General features: G+C 33.2%; 1 protein-coding gene across 1 annotated transcript in view; it reads left to right on the forward strand.

Moving 5' to 3' along the window:
* LOC115246074 (twitchin) overlaps positions 1-18,461 on the forward strand; it is a 111,181-nt gene that overhangs the window by 28,418 nt on the left and 64,302 nt on the right. The window contains 46 exon segments of the mRNA XM_029824661.1: positions 87-143; positions 261-320; positions 402-554; positions 694-843; positions 907-957; positions 1,051-1,200; positions 1,267-1,317; positions 1,408-1,557; positions 1,633-1,689; positions 1,798-2,079; positions 2,315-2,371; positions 2,455-2,508; positions 2,587-2,643; positions 2,720-2,773; positions 2,850-2,969; positions 3,204-3,260; positions 3,372-3,452; positions 3,531-3,587; positions 3,705-3,761; positions 3,838-3,894; positions 3,975-4,025; positions 4,114-4,182; positions 4,404-4,451; positions 4,538-4,582; positions 4,675-4,728; positions 5,028-5,087; positions 5,479-5,532; positions 5,707-5,739; positions 5,962-6,000; positions 6,125-6,163; positions 6,283-6,321; positions 6,452-6,490; positions 6,621-6,659; positions 6,853-6,891; positions 7,040-7,078; positions 7,178-7,216; positions 7,330-7,368; positions 7,478-7,525; positions 7,665-7,706; positions 7,908-7,952; positions 8,280-8,432; positions 9,786-9,971; positions 10,147-10,161; positions 11,840-12,019; positions 13,953-13,997; positions 17,022-17,060. Coding sequence (XP_029680521.1) covers positions 87-143; positions 261-320; positions 402-554; positions 694-843; positions 907-957; positions 1,051-1,200; positions 1,267-1,317; positions 1,408-1,557; positions 1,633-1,689; positions 1,798-2,079; positions 2,315-2,371; positions 2,455-2,508; positions 2,587-2,643; positions 2,720-2,773; positions 2,850-2,969; positions 3,204-3,260; positions 3,372-3,452; positions 3,531-3,587; positions 3,705-3,761; positions 3,838-3,894; positions 3,975-4,025; positions 4,114-4,182; positions 4,404-4,451; positions 4,538-4,582; positions 4,675-4,728; positions 5,028-5,087; positions 5,479-5,532; positions 5,707-5,739; positions 5,962-6,000; positions 6,125-6,163; positions 6,283-6,321; positions 6,452-6,490; positions 6,621-6,659; positions 6,853-6,891; positions 7,040-7,078; positions 7,178-7,216; positions 7,330-7,368; positions 7,478-7,525; positions 7,665-7,706; positions 7,908-7,952; positions 8,280-8,432; positions 9,786-9,971; positions 10,147-10,161; positions 11,840-12,019; positions 13,953-13,997; positions 17,022-17,060 — 3,330 coding nt within the window.

Raw genomic sequence — 18,461 nt, forward strand, 5'->3', positions numbered from 1 at the left:
TATATAATATAGTTTTTCTCTCTAAAAAAAAAAGAATATTTTTTTAATGTTTGGAGTAAAAGGTAACATCGAGATAAATTTTTTAGGATACACCTCAAGCTGCGATTACGCCTCGCATGCGTGATTCGGATGATGAACTTGAGGTACATAGAAAAAAATTATGTACATATTTACACACATAGCACATGAGTTAATAAGAACTATATATTTATTTTAATAATTGAACGCGTTATACATTTTATCAACGGTATCAATTTTAGGATGCGTGGAGAATTCATAATCCGGGAGAACGTGATAATGAATCTGCGCCACATTACAGAGTATGCGAATCTATTGTACTTATACACATATTTTAATTTAAAATACTTTTTTTTTTATATTATTTAACATTATTATTTTAGGATACATCACCAGACAAAACATACAAACCTTACACACCCGCAAACAAAACATACGCACAAGAGAAATTTGAAGTCAGATCACAAGATAAAATACTTCCACATGACACAACGACAAATACAACACATCCGCAAAAATCTGACAAGAAAATTGAGGTATAGAAATTGCGTTATAAATAGATAAATTTTTAATATTTAATTAAAAATTTTTAATTGAATTACAAATATTTTTCGCGAGTAGTTGAATTTTTTTTTACAAGAGAATATAAAATTTTATATATATTATTTTTTATAGGATGCTTCGAAAGAAAAAACACATTTGCGTGACACATCTACGAGTAAAACACTTCCACATAAAACCGACGAAATTTCAAAAGATAACATACTTCCACGTGACACACCCACGCATAAAATACATCCGCAAAAATCTGACGAAGAGATTGAGGTATAGAAACCGTATTGTCGCATAGGAATAAATTACATATTCATAAAATATCAATTTTTTTAGGATATTTGGCCGAGCAAAAAACGCGATACTGACTTTAAAAAACGTGACAAAGTATGCAAATACGTCTAAATCATAAATATTGTTTGCAAGTAGCTCAAAATTTTTTTTACAAAGGATTATAACACTTTAAATATGTTATTTTAGGATACTCCGAAAGAGAAAATACACTTGCATGGCACAACTACGAGTAAAACACTTCCACATAAAATCGACGAAGTTTCGAAAGATAAGATATTTCCACGTGATACACCCACGCATAAAATACGTCCGCAAAAATCTGACGAAGACATTGAGGTATAAAATCGTATTGTTACGTAGTCGGCAAAAATTATGTATCTTTAAAAACATCAATTTTTTTAGGATATTTGGGCGAATAAAGAACGCGATACTGACTCTAAAAAACGTGATGAAGTATGTAAATTTAAACAATAAATATTCTCTCAAATAGTTTAAAACTCTTCAGAAAAAATTTTAAAACTTTAAAAATGTATTATATTGTAGGATACTTTGAAAGAAAAAACATATTTGCGTGACACACCTATGAGTAAAATACTTCCACATAAAATTGATGAAGTTTTAAAAGATAAGACACTTCCACGTGACGCAATCACAAGTAAAATACATTCGCAGAAATCTAACGAAGAGGTCAAGGTATATAATGGATATGGAAGCAAATTTACAAAGTTTATGTTACCTTTACCTTTTCAAAACTATTACTATTTCTAGGATATTTCGCCGACAAAGCCAAAAGAGCGCGACGTAGATTCCAAGAAACATGATAAAGTACGCGAATATATATTTATTAACTAATTATCATACGTATATAATTAAATTGAACTAAGAAAGGGCATCAGAAAGAAAGAATATATAACATTTTTAATATAATTTTAGGATATATTGAAAAATAAAACACCTTTGAGTGAAATACCCACAGCTAAAACACAGCCATACAAATCCGATGAAGTGCCAAAAGACAAGTCACTTCTACGTGATACACCCATAGCTAAAACACAACCATATAAATCCGATGAAGTTCCGAAAGACAAGACACCTCTACGTGATACATCCACGGTTAAAACACAGCCGCACAAATCTGATGAATTATTAAAGATTAAACCGTATCTACCCGATACAGACAGAACACATTCACACAAATCTGATGACAAAATTGAGGTATATAACACGTTCATTACACATACATGTAATACATTTTTCTTTAAATATATATACATATATTATACATATACATACATATATAAAATATTAATATTATAAGACAATCAAGTCCAAAAATGTTGATTTGAAAAAATATAACATAATGTAAATTAATTTATTAAATATCGTATCACCAATAGCGCGAATTTACAATAATAATGTACAATATTTTAAATATAATATTATATTCTAGGATTTGCCAAAAGTTAAAGATAAATCATCTCGTCGTCAATCTGACGAAGAAATCGAGGTACATACACATTACACATTACACACTACATCTTACGTATTATATAATTTTTTTGCATATTTTTTTAACGCCAACATTTTTAGGATATTTGGTCCAAGCGGAAGGAACGTGAAGATAGATCACACAAAAATAATGAGGTACATTAGAACATTATTATAAGTTATTATTGTAGATCTATGAGAGGACACAATAGTTTAAGCACGATATTATTATAGGATTCACCCAAAGCTAAAGATAAACTATCCCGCCGTCAATCCGACAAAGAAATCGAGGTACACTTTACACGTTACACATTACATCACCTTGTACAGATTTCTTTATACTTTTTTTTAACGTCGATACTTTTAGGATATTTGGTCCGAGCGAAAAGAACGTGAACGTAGACCGCACAAAAATGACGAGGTACATCACGTAAAACATATTTTCCCACAATCTGAATATACACTTATAAGATACCATAAAAGTATCATTATTATAGGATACACCGATAACTAAAATTCAGAGACGTGTGTCCAAATCTGATGATCGAACTGATGTAGATAGCTCACCTTTGGACAAACCAAAAGTGCGTGAAGTTAAATTCACGCTAGATAATGAGGTAGATAATTAGATGATAAAATCAATAATATTCGCACAATTGTGATTAATACAATTTTTTATTATATTATTTTTTGATTGGGAGAGATAATTAATATAGTAAATTATAAAAATTGAAAAAATTTGTTCTTTTAATATGCGCGAAATAAATGCAACATTATTTTTTATTAAGAAATTTAATCTTATAATACTTTTTGCATATATATATGAGATTTTTGCGTTGTGGAAATTTTAGGACAAATCGGCGCCGAAATCGAAAGGACGCGACGATAGACACGTCTCATATCATGAGGTACACATGAAAAACACAAATGCATGACAATACAATTCATACACAATTTTTTTGTATCTTATGCTCACATACATATGGAACATTTTGATAAAGTATATGCTATTATTTTAGGACACCGCGAATCTCACAGACACATCACACAAACCTTCACTCGACCGAGATGTCAAAACTTACTATACACATTACAATTACGTTAGTTAGATAATACACATCATATCGCGTACAACGCGAACTTTACGATCTCTTTTGTAAATTGATGTATTATTTTAGGACGTATGGGCACCGAAATCTATCGAGCGCGAACAGAATTCTGTCACAATCGATAAGGTACACATACATATTTATACAGGCACATATTCATACACATTATAATGAAATAGATAATTAATTGTATAAAATACGCATATCTCCAAGCAATCTTTATTTTTTTTTTAAATCTTTTAGGACGTTTCTCTACCTAGCACTAAACTACAAACGCACGAATCCGACGATGATATTGAGGTACAGAATATATACATCTTTTTTTTATCATACATTCTTTTTGTGATTAATGTAATAAAATAATACGCGGTCGCAGGATATTTGGGCTTCGACAGCCGAGGATGATGCTCCGAAACCTATCAAAATACTGGAGGTACAAAATACGCGAATTGTGCTTAATACCATATTTATTCCTTTACTCGCAATGTAAATCGTAATTTATCGGTATTTTAGGATTCGCGGAATTCCAGAGTTACGCCGTATAAGAACGGTGACAAAGTCGAGGTATATATTTACAACAATTACTCGTGTATCATTTAAATATTATACACTTATTCGGTGTTCGGTAATTTTGAAAATCTGTGTATGATAGCAGGAGAAACCTGTATCCGCACCTAAACCTGCATCCAAACCTAGGGGCAGCGTAAGCAAAGAACCCACGGTATACACTTTTCACACTCACAGTAATAGACACTTAATAAACGGTTACATTTATCTAAATATTAATTTCATAGTCGATATTTAAATTAATAAAATTCAATAATTACTATCTCTTGATTTTTATTTGTATCTTTGTTTATATTTTACATCTATTATTTGCGATAAGAGGGGGAGAAGACGATGTGCTCTTTTCGAATAGACTTGATCTTTTAATATTTTCAGGAGGGCGATATACCTGAACACAAAATAGACGAGAACAAATTCAAAAAGGTACACTCACATATACAATTACACGCATTTGAAACACGTACGATACAGAATAAATATACGTATCTTTTTTCTTTTTTTTATTTTAGAGCAAAGACACTGATTCTACACTTGATAAGGAGGAAGTGCCTAAGGTACAAAACTTTATACTTGGAATATACCAATACACGTAACACACACATTTTTTGATTATTTTATTTTATTATATTTTTGCGCAATATTTTAGAAAAAGCCGTCCACTAGACGTAGGTCGTCGACTAAATCAACGGAAGGATCTGAGGTATAAAGTGATCTTCGTAATCTGTCAGTGTTAATCATTGACTCTTTCTCTCTTTCTTTTCGCTATATATATTTAATCATGCATTCGACATTCTTCACTTTCTCATTCTCTCTGTTATAATCTTCAAAACTATTTCTTCGCAGATATGCATTGACATTTCTTACCACGTTAAGCATCTTTATGATATAGTCTTTCTTCTGCTCTTTATGATAACAATTTTCTTCTTTTCTTATCGCTCTTCTTCTTCTTCTTCTTCTTGAAATTTCTACAGTTTTGTTGATTAAAAAAATATTGTTCAGGACCAAGAACAAGTTTTGAAACCAAAGAAGAAGAAATCTAAACCCGTGGATGAGTCTAAGGTACATGAAAATACGTATTAATTATATCACAATTATAAATATGTGGAATAAGTAAGACTTTAATGACACATTTCACAAATGTAGGAAATAATGCAGTATCTATACAATTTTTGATATATTTTTTGATGAGGCAAATACTTATTATTAACAATTGCAAAGCCGCTATAATATGCTTTTGATGTATTATTATTATTAATATATCATTAACATGCAAATCTTTTTATGCGTTATACTATAAAATGCAAATGAAAAGATAAAACAATTTATACAAATTTATTAATCATAAAACATCTATATATTTCTGTATATTAATCTTTTATATACACGGAGTACATCTATAAATAAGCATACACTTTCACATAAATCTTACAATATAAAACTATTTTTCTAGAAAGAGGAATCGACTACAAAATCGAAAACTCTCGGAAAACCGGAAGCACCCAAGGTACACAAAATCACACTTTCATATACACAAATATACAAAGTTTTCTAACATAATTAATTTATTTTAAATCTTTGATTATTTCATAATTACATTCACATCTTACGGAAAAAAGTAAACAATTCTAAATTTATATTTTAAAAACACGGCTTTTAAAAGGCTATTACTATATTTTAGGAGGAAGCTAAGCCTAAACCGGCAGATGCGAAGGTATTATATTTTTATGCGTAATATCGCTCGCATTTAACGCTAATATTCTTTAAAACTTTATACATACAGCTATAATTAAAACATAATACAACATAATACAAAACGCAATAAGATACTCTTTTTTTTAAGAGAAAACTAGCAGCGATCATATTTAACAACATGCCATAAATGCGTGACTAAAACATCTCCGTTCACATTTAAACATGTTTCCAACGTTTTTAGGTGGAACCGAAAGCCAAACCCAAAGCGGAGGAAGTAAAGGTATACATAAATATGCACACTATCTTGCAACAATATCCACTTATACAAGTAGCAGAATACGAGAGATGTTACTTAAAATACGACAAATATGAGACAATATTAAACTCCACTCGTACACTTTTAGGAAGCACCAAAGGCCAAACTTAAACCAGACGAACCGAAGGTATACGAAAATACTTTTTACATCGCGCTTTTTATCATTGAGTTTAACGAACTCAATTATACCATAGCCGATCGAAACAAAAAAGAAAGCGTCATTTAAACTTACACGTGCACTTTTAGGAGGAACCGAAAGCTAAGCCTAAAGCAGAGGAAGTAAAGGTACACTTACACTTGCATCATCTTGTAACAGTATACATCAGTATAATTTACGGTTGATGGAAAAAATACACAAAATATATTATAAATAAAAGCAGATAGTTAATTTGAACAATACTTATACACGTTCCAGGAAGCGCCCAAAACCAAGCCAAAATCAGACGAACCAAAGGTACACAAAACATTTATCACACTGTATATTTTAGTAACAAAGCTAGTAGTTAGGCTTTTAAAATGAGTCTACACTTATAGCGATCGACACAAAAAATAAACTGTATCTCATCTTACGTATACGTTTCTAGGAGGAACCAAAAGCTAAACTTAGAACGGAGGAAGTGAAGGTACATTTACACTTGTGTTATTTTGCGACACACGTATATTATACATCTGATACAGAAATAATAAAGTACAGACATATGAAGAAAATTAAAAAAAGAATTTAGATCATGTGATGTAATTTTTCTCAATCAATTTCACGTATATATTAAGAGAAGACAAAACCAATTCGATACTCAAACACGTATACACTTTTAGCATACAACGACACTTAAGCCCAAACCAGAAGAAGACAAGGTATATTACACATTTTCCTAATTATTTCTTTTATTTATGGTTACATTTTTTATACTTTAGTATTACACTTTATTTATTTTTATATTTTATTTTATACACTTTATACTTTACATACATTTATACGTGAATATTATACGAACACTTTTAGGTCAAGGAAAAGTCTAAGGCTAAACCAGAGGAATTAAAGGTAAACCTAAATGTTGACAAAGAGATACACAAAGATGATATTAGGAAAATTATAATATGGCAAATACGCGATTATGAAATATTATTCGTGCATTTTTAGGAGATACCGAAGGCTCAACTTAAGCTAGACGAACCGAAGGTACACAAAACACTTATTACATGTTACATTTATTAATCCGGGATCAATAATCACGGTTTTAGATTGTTTCGGTCAATAAAATCTCGAATTAAATCTTACACATACACTTTTAGGTGGAATCAAAAGTTAAACCCAAAGCAGAGGAAGCGAAGGTACACTTATGTCGCTCTATTCTTACACATTTGACAACATAGCTCAATTATTTACATTCGGTAATTAATATAAGACACGTTGAGGTAGAACTCGTTTTGCTATTTGTAGGAAGAGGAACCCGCGACGAAACTTACAGCTAAACCACAAGTACCAAAGGTACACTTGATAACACACACATACATATATAGAAATTACAATCTAACATTTACACATGTATATATTAGATATGATTTAAAACTGGATACAAATTTTGTCGAAGAGATAAAATTACACGTGTTTGTGCTTCTGTTTGCAGAAGGAAGAAGAAACCACTAGGAAAAGTCTGAGATCTGCCAAGGTAATTATCACAATTATCGCGAAAATAATAATTGCTAATAAAAATCCAACAATAATTCAAATGTAATATGATTTGCATTTTTTAAATCCAATATTAATATAATTTAGTAAAAAGATATTTTAAAATTCTATAAATTTTTATTTCCGAAGTATCTTATGTAAATATATATATTAATACAATTATTAATTTTCTTTGTTCTAGCAACTCGAGGAAGAAAAGAAAACTCTAGAGAAAGTCGAGCTTAAGGTAAGTTTACGTATCTTCCTCGTCGTATTGTATTTATGAATAATCGTTCAATGTAATGTGTCCAATATATCGTTCCCTAGTAGAAGTAGAAACGATAACAAAATTAGTATGAGTGCCGAATTTTTAATATTTCGTCAGTTATCATAGAATTTAATTTTGTATTCTTAAATTAATACTATTAGATTAGTATTGTTTGTGTATTTTTACTGTACGAAATGTGACTCTTCGCAAATGGGACATCAAAAGTCGTATCTATATATATCGCACTATATCTATATACCTCACGCGTCAAAACCTTTTTTTCCTAAAAATGACGTATTAATGCAGCCAAAGGATGCCACCGTGACCAAACCGAAATCCCGTATACTACCACCGAAACAAGAAGTTAAAACCGAAAGCTTTCAGGGGATTCAGCTTAAACCTGTTTCGAAGGATCCGAAACAGGCTCAGCAGGCTGAAAATGGCAGGGTGGAACTTAAGGTAGCCCCGCTGAAGGGAATCAACGCAAAGATCTTGCTGCAATCTCTCTATGTCGCACTCTCTATGTGTTCCTAAACTTCTCTAAATCTCGATTTCTCGGCGCCTAATTCTGTGCAATTAAACAGCGCCAAAATATATTTGTGTTTCTGTATGACTTCAAGATGTTTCTCACACCATATATTCTCTTAATACAAGCGAAATTAATCTCAGTGTTTTAAATGTTCTCTCTCTTTCTCTCTCTCTCTCTCTCTTTCTTTCTCTCTTTCTAAACTTATCTTGTATATAATTGTATATATTATCTTGTATATAATATGTATATATCTCGATATATTTCTAAACTCTACAATACACTTCTACACTCACATCTTTTACTTCTCTGATATATTCTAACTTTTCTTTAATTTACACATAATCTTCTATTTATTGTTAATAATACGATGCGCAGGAAATTTTTAAAAGATTGGTTCTTTCTTCTCTTTCTCTTTTGTCTATCTTCACGCTCTTCTTCTTTACTCTGCCTAGAGTCAAGAATATTATCTGCATTACTATATCTATTTAAACTCTTCTGATCTCTTTCACATAATTTACGTTATGTGAATCTGCTATATAATTTTATATAATATATGTTTCTAATAATAAACACATGTCAATACTGTAAATATTATGAGATTGTGTTACACATCTGTGCACTTATGTAAGAATGTTTCTTATGCTAAACTATTACGTATTAACACACAAATCGACTCAGGTAAAACGGCTGTGTATCTATCTATCTATCTATATGCACTATCTTTCTATCAATATAAGTATAATATTTCACTAAAATCAAGAATTTTTCTGCAAAAAAAAAACAAATTTTTACAATACTTTTTACCAAAAAAATTTTTGATTTTATCAATAAATTTTTTTCAACAATACAATTGAATGATATTTTTTTTCTTACAATAACGTATTACATCATTGTTATTGGATTCATGGTTATAATATAAAATCAATGCAAAGAAAATTTAACATCTAAAAGCACTATATAATTACAGTTTTTTTTCAATGTTATCTGCTGTCTAATGACTAAAACATATCATCTTTTTTTTAAATAAAAATAAAATTTTGTAGAAGAATAAATACATTATAAGAAAGTTATTTAATTTTATTTTATTACAATTAAAAACAGTATTTTTTATCTTATATTTAAACAAAAATATATTGTTTTATGATTCTAAGATTGCAATAATCATTCCTATTTGCTACTGGCAACTTGTGTGAAGGGAATTAAACAAGCGCCGTAATCAACGCCGTGTTAACCTCCTCACATCTTCGTACGATTCTGTAACATTTATATTGTTTCTCACGCAGAAAACCGAGAAGGCGGAGAAGCTCGATGTAAAGAAGAGGAAAGCCTCGAAAGCGACAAAGGAGGCTGATTACGAGCTTCCGGAGATCCCAGATTATGAAAGGCCCGTTCTCGAGAAACCTCAGGAATTCCAATTCGGCGAGTTTGTGCCTCGCGATAAGACGAAGCTCGATAGACCGGCCACGCAGGTAAAAAACAATTAAATCTTTTTATATAGACGTCATAACATAACAATCATCTTGCGCGATAATTAAAATTATATTAAATAATGTTAATAATTTAATCTCAGTTATTGTATAATAGCCATGTATATATGTATATATACATATATTGTTTTCATGGTGCCAAATTTAAATGATGCAGAAATTCGATTCTAAGGTGAGTAATATCATCATTTATTAATAACGCGCAAAGGGAGAATATAATTTTGCCAAATCGTTGAAATCGCACACACGAAAAATTCTGCGAATTTCGCAATGGTTGGTCGAGCATGTTTTGATCAAGGCTCGCGATATGCGGTTCAGGACAATTAATTTTTACGGCCGATTTGCGGGCGGTTTAATTATAACCAAGGTGCAAACTAGAGTGGCTCGTTTCACAAGCTCGGAAGGACGGCAAATTTTTCAAGAACCAATTATCTAAAAATATGACACTTATGTGCAAGTTATATACTGTGATATTCGTGATATATACAATTGATAAAGACCTTGAATAACTTTATATATTAAACAAATTTTAGTGATTTTAATTATTTGTATGCCATTTTTAATTTTCCAACATTAAATATCTTGATAATTGAACTTTATATATATTAATATTGTGCCGGATTGAAATCCGCATATAATTAATCGTAAAACAAGATTTTATTTATATCACTAAATACTTAGCAAGAATTTTTATTTTTTAATTTCAGACCACTCGTTTTATAATCATTTCATATTTATATCAATTTTATTTGATTACAAATTTGATCATATTCAAAATAGGCAGTCTTCATGATAAAACTAATGACTAATGATAATGTTTTGGACGAGAAATTGGTGTAATTTTTTTTCCAAAACTTTGACAAAACGTGCATTGGCAAGGATCTTAGTCGCAAAAGGACCATCTTCATATTTTTCGTTCGCATTGAAGAGTGTCCCAGTGCCATAAATATCATCGTTCCATCTGCATAATCGCAATTAACGCGTGGCAAACGTAAAGATGAGGAGGGGCGGGAAGGGTAGGGACGAAAAATATAGGTAATAATCAGCCGGCCCGAATCTCGCCTTGGCAAGCGATGAATGCCTTCTGTGCAGTGCGCGACCGTCGCGCCCGCGACAGAACTATTTTGGCGAATAAACGCTCGTATATCACCCCCCTTAAAATCGGTCCTTCGTCTTCGTCGACGTCGTCGTCGTGAACGAAGATGGGGAAAACGTCGATCGCTATTTTCGGCCTTATTACGACCGATCCCCGCGGGTCTGCGACTCGTAGAGCGCGATTCGGGAATTGCGGGGTCAGTCGTGATCGCCCTCCGTACGCGATCGTATTTGATTACACGATTAACTCGATACCTCGGTAAAAATTATCGTAAACCTTGATTTGAGTCTTTGTTGGCTTGCGATCCTCCATTGAGCGCGATCCCGAGGAATTGTTCAAGTGTATCTGGTGATTAATCTGGAACATTATCAAAGATCGATTAGAAATTGATTAACGTTAATTGCGGTTCTCTAATCCTTAGTTTCACCAGTGGATGGATGATTAGATATCTCGTAAAGGGAGACTGCAATTTTTATTTATCGAATATATTTATATATTCCTTTTGCAATTTATTATGTAAAAAAGAGATTGATCAATTTAGATCTAATAAATCTTAAATAAATTTCATATCTATCATTGGTGAAACAAATCTAAATCTTCTTTTTATTAAAGAAAGAGAAGAATAAACTACGTATGTGATTTGGACAAATTTTAACTTAACTATTTCCAAATTTAAAAGAGCTTTTGTTTAATTTTTCGAACGGATTAAATTAAAAGTATCCGCGGTTAATCGATCGATTTTTGATCATCGTAGCCGAAATTACCGGAGATCAAGGCGCCCGAAACACCCAAGATCGAAGTGATCAAGGACGTGACGCCAATCGGCAGCAGGAAGGGCTCCTTAGTACCCGGAAGTGGCACCAGCAGTCGACGCGGTTCTCTCATACCGCCTGAGGAATTGGGTCGCAGACCTAGCCTGATCATCAGTGACGAGGTATGTTACGGAATGTATTGCATGATCGCGAAGGTATATAGACTACCTCGTAAAGGACCGAGCTGAAGAATGCGACGGAGACTTCCGTTATATTACGCCAATATAACCGAGCAATTTAATTTTTCCAAATCGTCGACTATATAGATTTTTAAAAGAAGTTAACTTTCGTGAATTTAAAATTGTACAACAGATAACATCGAATATACACCCATAAAAATAATTATACCCATAAAAATAGAATTTAATTTATATTCACATTTTCATTTTTCAAAATTAAAACGTATGTATCTTAAATTAATTATCAAACGATTACATAAACAGGATTTTCCGAGCTTAAACTCTGTTGCATTCTTAGGAGTTCATGAGATCACCCAAGATTTGCTTTATAGAAATGTGATATATAAAGAAAGGAAAAGCTCGTTAAGTTATTATATGCTAAACCTTTAAATTTATCAGAAATATTTCAAATCGCCAGATATTGTCCCAATCAGTTCAAAATCTTCAAAGTTCAAAAACAGTTTGAACGACGTGGTGAATCAATTTCTTTCACCTGCAATTATCTTCCATTTCATATCAATAAAGCAAAAGAGGGTGATATCTAAAAAAAAAATGGCACACTTTGCACTCTTAAAAATAATGAATAATTAAGAGAATAATTTTGTGAAAAACAAAATTTAAATATATATTACAATTAATAGTTATAATGCATATATTAAATGTTGATTTATTGGAAACATGTTTATTTTAATAGAAAAATTTATATTTTTGATACAAGTTTATACACATGCTTCGTGAGAATTAATTTAATATGCATAATTATGGACTATTTTTTTTTCTCTATGATAGTATACTATATTATTGATAAATATATTTCAGAGTGCAAAGCGCTCGCACAAGTCCCATTAGGTAGACGATTAATGAATAAAATATTCGGACGTATAAGTAGACGACTGGCTGTTGCTGGTCGGCTACTGTTAGGATTTTCTTTGTAGCTTTTTTTTTGGATTTCGTAGAGTGTAAGTCAGTGATGATCTAGTGGTCGTATTCGTGATGGTACTTAGTGATAGATACGCGCCGACGTGAATCTTCCCGACGACAAGTTCGTCGAGCGATGCACGTCGCGTTTAATGTCAGCAAGGCGTGAAATTTAGATTAGAACCCTTTGTACCAAGCGAGAGATCCAAAGTTCTTGCCAGCTTCTGAAGCATATTCCTTCCCTCCCTCGTCTTCCCTCGGAAAAAAAATCGAGTCCCATCGGACGCCAGTAGAAGCGTTCCTTCGCAACCGGAAAAGAAAATGGGAACGAAATGGATCTCTTCGAGTCGTAATATCAAGGACGTCCGAGATCAGTGCGCATCGACTTACAAAAAGCGAGAACCCGAAGAACTAAACGGTCCCTTCTGAAGAGAACGTCGAAGAAACACGGATAATTGCCGATCACGTGGTATTACTTTAGTTGAACGCGAGACTGATCGAAAGCGTTCCCGCGAAAAGTATATTCGATATTTTATATAAGATAATTTTTTTTTTTTAACAGTTTCTTTCTTTTTTTACGGATTATAATTAGCATCACAAAACTGCGACAAATATGTATTTTTAGTTTCACTCTGCTACAACAAGAACTATGTTTCGCGAATGAAAATAGCAGAACATTATTAATTAATGATACTAAAATTAAACAGACACGCAGCCTTTGATATAATTAATTTTAGCTTATATATTTCCCGAGACTTGGTTCAGATTCAAGATAAAGATAAAGCATAGAGGAACGCGCTTCGATACGTCCGCGACGGCGGTGGAACGAATTTCGACCTATTAAAACGATCATATTAAACGATGTAACATGTTACAGCATCGTGCACATACGTACACACATACACACACCCATTGCAGTTTACTTAGCAGTAGTGGTTAATAGAGATTTGGTCCATAGGAGCATAGGAAGCTTCGTCCCGGCGAGGTGGTGGACGAGCGCAAGGTGAGATAAATAGCTGAAAAAAAAAGAACAAATGTGGAAGCGAATGCCTCGTCTGCAACCTTACTCGACTACCAAGTCTGCACTTATTCGACTTATCTTTCTCGCTCGCACACTCTCTTTCTCTCTCTTTCTCTCTCACATACACTCACCGGAATATCGCGCAAAGAGAATTAATTTAAGCGTTCGCAAAAGAAAATAAATTGTTCAAACATGCTTTTATTATCGAAAATCGACATCTACAATTCTCTTCGCCTGATCTTGCCTGCTCATTACTACTGTTTACTCACTATGGTCGTACTTTACGGCACACGATGCACGAAATTCACACGCGTCGTCCCGAATTTAATAGCTCACTTTACGACGACAATAATTTGTTCAATTAATTAATGAATAAGAGAGAGCGTCGCATTGTCGATTAAATTCCCGACGATGCCATGCACACGTCGCACGTGCGAGAAAATTTCACTATTCTTTTTATCATTGAAAAATGTTCGCAAAATATATTTATGCATAATAGATTTTTTTCCAAAACCCTGTTGTATTTTATAGTTCGTTGAAACGAAAGATATTGAGATGAAACTCTCTCGCACGCGCCATTCGATGTTTCAACGCACTTAATTCGGGACTTGATCTGCATAAAAATCGAATGCATCTCTGCATCTGACACGGATCTGTTGCAACCGAGTCTCTATGCACACTATCCCTCACAACTCTTGACAATAATAATTAATTAATTAATTAATTAATTAATAATATGAGACAGAAGAAGCATCTCGGAGGAAGTCAGGGCGCGTCGATTCGTGATTAATCATTCGCATTACAAGGTTTCGTGAGCTCTCTTCCTGGCTTACATTTCGACTCGTAGATCACCGAATCTTGGCAAGCACTATGTCACCGTAGACAGACATCGGCGCTAATAAATGTCCCAAGTAGTGCGACACGACGTTTGAATCACTCCTGACAATCTAGACGGCCTCATCGCCGTCTGGTAAGACACTTGTTACCTCGTTCTGCCAACGTTCATCATTATCAAACGAAATTGAATTATTACTGTGCATACCGATCCGTGAATCAGACAGATTCGTGGACGCTCCTGTCGCACGAGAGTAAAAGAGCTACGAGTCGGACCCAAGTAAAATTTTTATTTTTTTTATAGATAAAATTTATTATAAATTTTATGCATATAGAGATATTTTATTATATAAATGTACAATACGTGTTCATATTAAGATAATCTTGCGACTTGAAGATAAGCCATTGATGCGCCCTTGCTTCTCTAATCGATTATCTCGAACCTGAATGTCGATTATTTTTCAGAGTAATAGTACTAAATCGTAAAAAAAAACTAATAAAAAATTGCATTCGAAATTTTGTACACGAAATGACAATTATACATGTGTATAAAATTATAATGAAATTATGTATAGCGCAAATTTTTGTTAGATTTGTATGATTGCAATGTTCCAAGAAACTATGATAAGTTCGAGATAAACGAGATGCAGTTCTCAGATTATTCTTGCGAACGATGACTAGAGACTCTTGTCTCTCATGCAATCATGCACACGATGATACTATCGATTTGGTTGCATTTAAACTCACTGACGTATCAGCTGGCATCGTGCACCGCCCAATCGCACTGTCGTGTAGCAATGCACCGCAAAGAAATGCAAACGCACAAGCTGTCGGAACGTCGGTAAGGCTAGCCTCGAAAAGCCCACCAGCCCCTAATTGTATTCGTCTTCTTCTATTTACCTTCATCTCTTTTGAATCCCTTTCTCTCTATCTTTCCCTTATAATACTTTCAAAGCCCCGTTTTCCTGGATTTATCGAGATTCTGGCAAATTTCGAGCGAATAATCAAAAGCCCCTAACTCAACTCGGCGAGAAGAATCGATTCCCTCCTTAACTTCTAACAGATGGCAAGGCAAGCACGCAGGAACATTTTTATTTTTTTCTTTCTTTTTTCGATCTTGCTTCTCGCGTCAATTGTGTCTTAAAAAATAAAGAGAAACGCAGATATTGAAGTCCGTCCTGTGTAAATGTATCGGGAAAAATTAACAAGTCGCGTCGACAGGCGACAAAGAGAAAATCTCCACGATGACGAGCAATCACGTCAATCACCTGACCCTTATGTGTGATTTTTGCAGTTGGGAAAGTTACGGCCCGGTGAGGTGTTGGACGCAAAGGTGAGATTTGTGTTCGCTATAACACAAAGCTTACCTGCTCAAAGTATATACCGTCTCACCAGCGATCTTCTGTATTATATCTTGCACTGTTCTTTTTCTTCCACGGTCCTCGATCATCTATTTTGAATTTTTGAATTTTTCTGCGCCCCCATTCCCCGCCCCCAATAATTTTTTGTCTCTGTTTTGAGCGACGTATTTTTTTACCCCCTTGCCTCGCCGCCCCCCAAACCCTTCTGACCCAAAAAGACAAAATAATGAAAGCCCAGCAACTAAACGAAAGCTAAAACATACTCGGCGACAATGACCCCAGTGAGAGAGGCAAAAGCAACGCTATGCGTTACCGCGGGACGGCAATAATAATATTAATAATAATAATAATGACAATGATGATGATGATGATGATGATGATGATAAGGGATGATGATGATATTAATAATAAAAAAATAATTCTGCGACATTTTTTAACTGAACTTTTTGAGATTGTTGCTGCTGCTGCTGCCGCTACTGTAAACACGCTAGCCGCTACTTTTTCAACCCCCCAATGCGGTTTAATATATCGCAACTTTATAATATCGATTTTTAATACTTCTTACATGTTCGTGAAAGAGTACATTGGCAAATAATTCACTGATCAATAATCTGAGTTCTTTTTTTCTCTCACATTGATAAAGACGCCCCCTCATCTCCCCGCATCGAACAGCCCCCTCTGTACGAGTTCACCACCGTGTGGACTGCCCGTTTTTCCCCAGAATTCGAGCTCTAATCTCACTCTGTCCCCCTTTTTATGTCTCTACCTCTGTCTCTATCTCATCTTTTGTTTTTTCACGCACCACACACAGACTAAGCTCGGCCGACCAGGCGCGCTGCAGGATAAAGAGGTTAGCACAATGTCTCTGTTGTGCGTGTACGCATATGTATATTTTTATATTATTTTATATCATGTACATTTTTATACGTACATTATCTCGATATTTTTTTTTCTTATATTTATTGCGTGCTTCAAATTTGAAAACTATTTATACAGAATGTTTTCGAATAACATTCGAAAACTTTGTTTGCGGATTGATTTGATTAATATCGAGGGGCGATTATGATTTAACAAAAATATATATAAATTTAAAATTAAAATTTTTTCAGACGTTGGTTAAAATCAATTTAAAAATGAGACTCTTTTACAACGCAGAGGTTTGTCACTTCCTTTACATTTTTCATTAAGAAGGGATCGCTCGTCGAATTAGCCAAAAAATTTGATGGGCAAACGTTTTGAATATTATTCGAGATCTGTATGTGTTTATAAATATTTTGCAAAGAGCACTTGTCGCGATAATCAACGCCGACGATGTGCTTTTAAACGGCGCTCTCGCATTATGTCGATTTATATGCGCAAATTATTATTCCTTTTTGTAATAAAAATTAAATACAGGCACGTACATATAGATCGATTTAATGCAAAGCGTTTGAGTAAACTCGTCTCAACGGCGTTGCAGAAATTATGCTTATTAGTTCGAGCGGATACACCTGTACATTTTATGCGGCTGTAGATGCAGTTTAGATACGAATATATAATGGTGGTAAGATTGGTATTAGCTTATATTACTTATAATAATCGAGGAGAAACAAAATTATTACAAAATATTTCCTACCAGTTTTTCATTGTTATTTAGAAAAATTATTTATGTGAAACCTACCACCATTAAAAATCAAGTAGTCACAGTGCGACTCGGTATCAGACCTGTCGCGGTGCAATGCAATCTTACTTTAGCATCCACGATATATACGTGTGTGATTAAAGAAAAGAAAATATTTAAAAATTATTTTATAATAAATTTTATAATATTTGGACTTTGATCAATTTAATATATAATGACATAATCATGTGTTGCGTTGATAAAATAATTTATATCCATGAAATTATTTGATTATATACGATTTAACAAATATCACAAATAAATTTGTTTCAAGAAACAAAAAATTAATGTTGGAGATTTAAGTTTATCGATTTTGCAATTTTGCATACCACTGCGATAGATTTGAGACCGAGCGGTTTGCTCCTATATATATATATATAAATGTCAGAGATATATGTGTGAAATAACTTATTCGTGTAGAACTCTATGTATAGGTGTAAACACATCCATCGTGCTCACACTATATGTGTCAAGTAGATTCGATCGAAATATTCTCACTTTTATCGCAACAAATACGATGTTACTTTAAGAACGGGAGATAAATCCTGTTCGCTCCGATTCGCAAATGTGGCATCGTAATTGTGCGTGCGT

The sequence above is a fragment of the Formica exsecta genome, unplaced genomic scaffold, assembly GCF_003651465.1.
Source record: "Formica exsecta isolate Colony F162 unplaced genomic scaffold, ASM365146v1 scaffold138, whole genome shotgun sequence".
Taxonomy (NCBI): Eukaryota; Metazoa; Arthropoda; class Insecta; order Hymenoptera; family Formicidae; genus Formica; species Formica exsecta.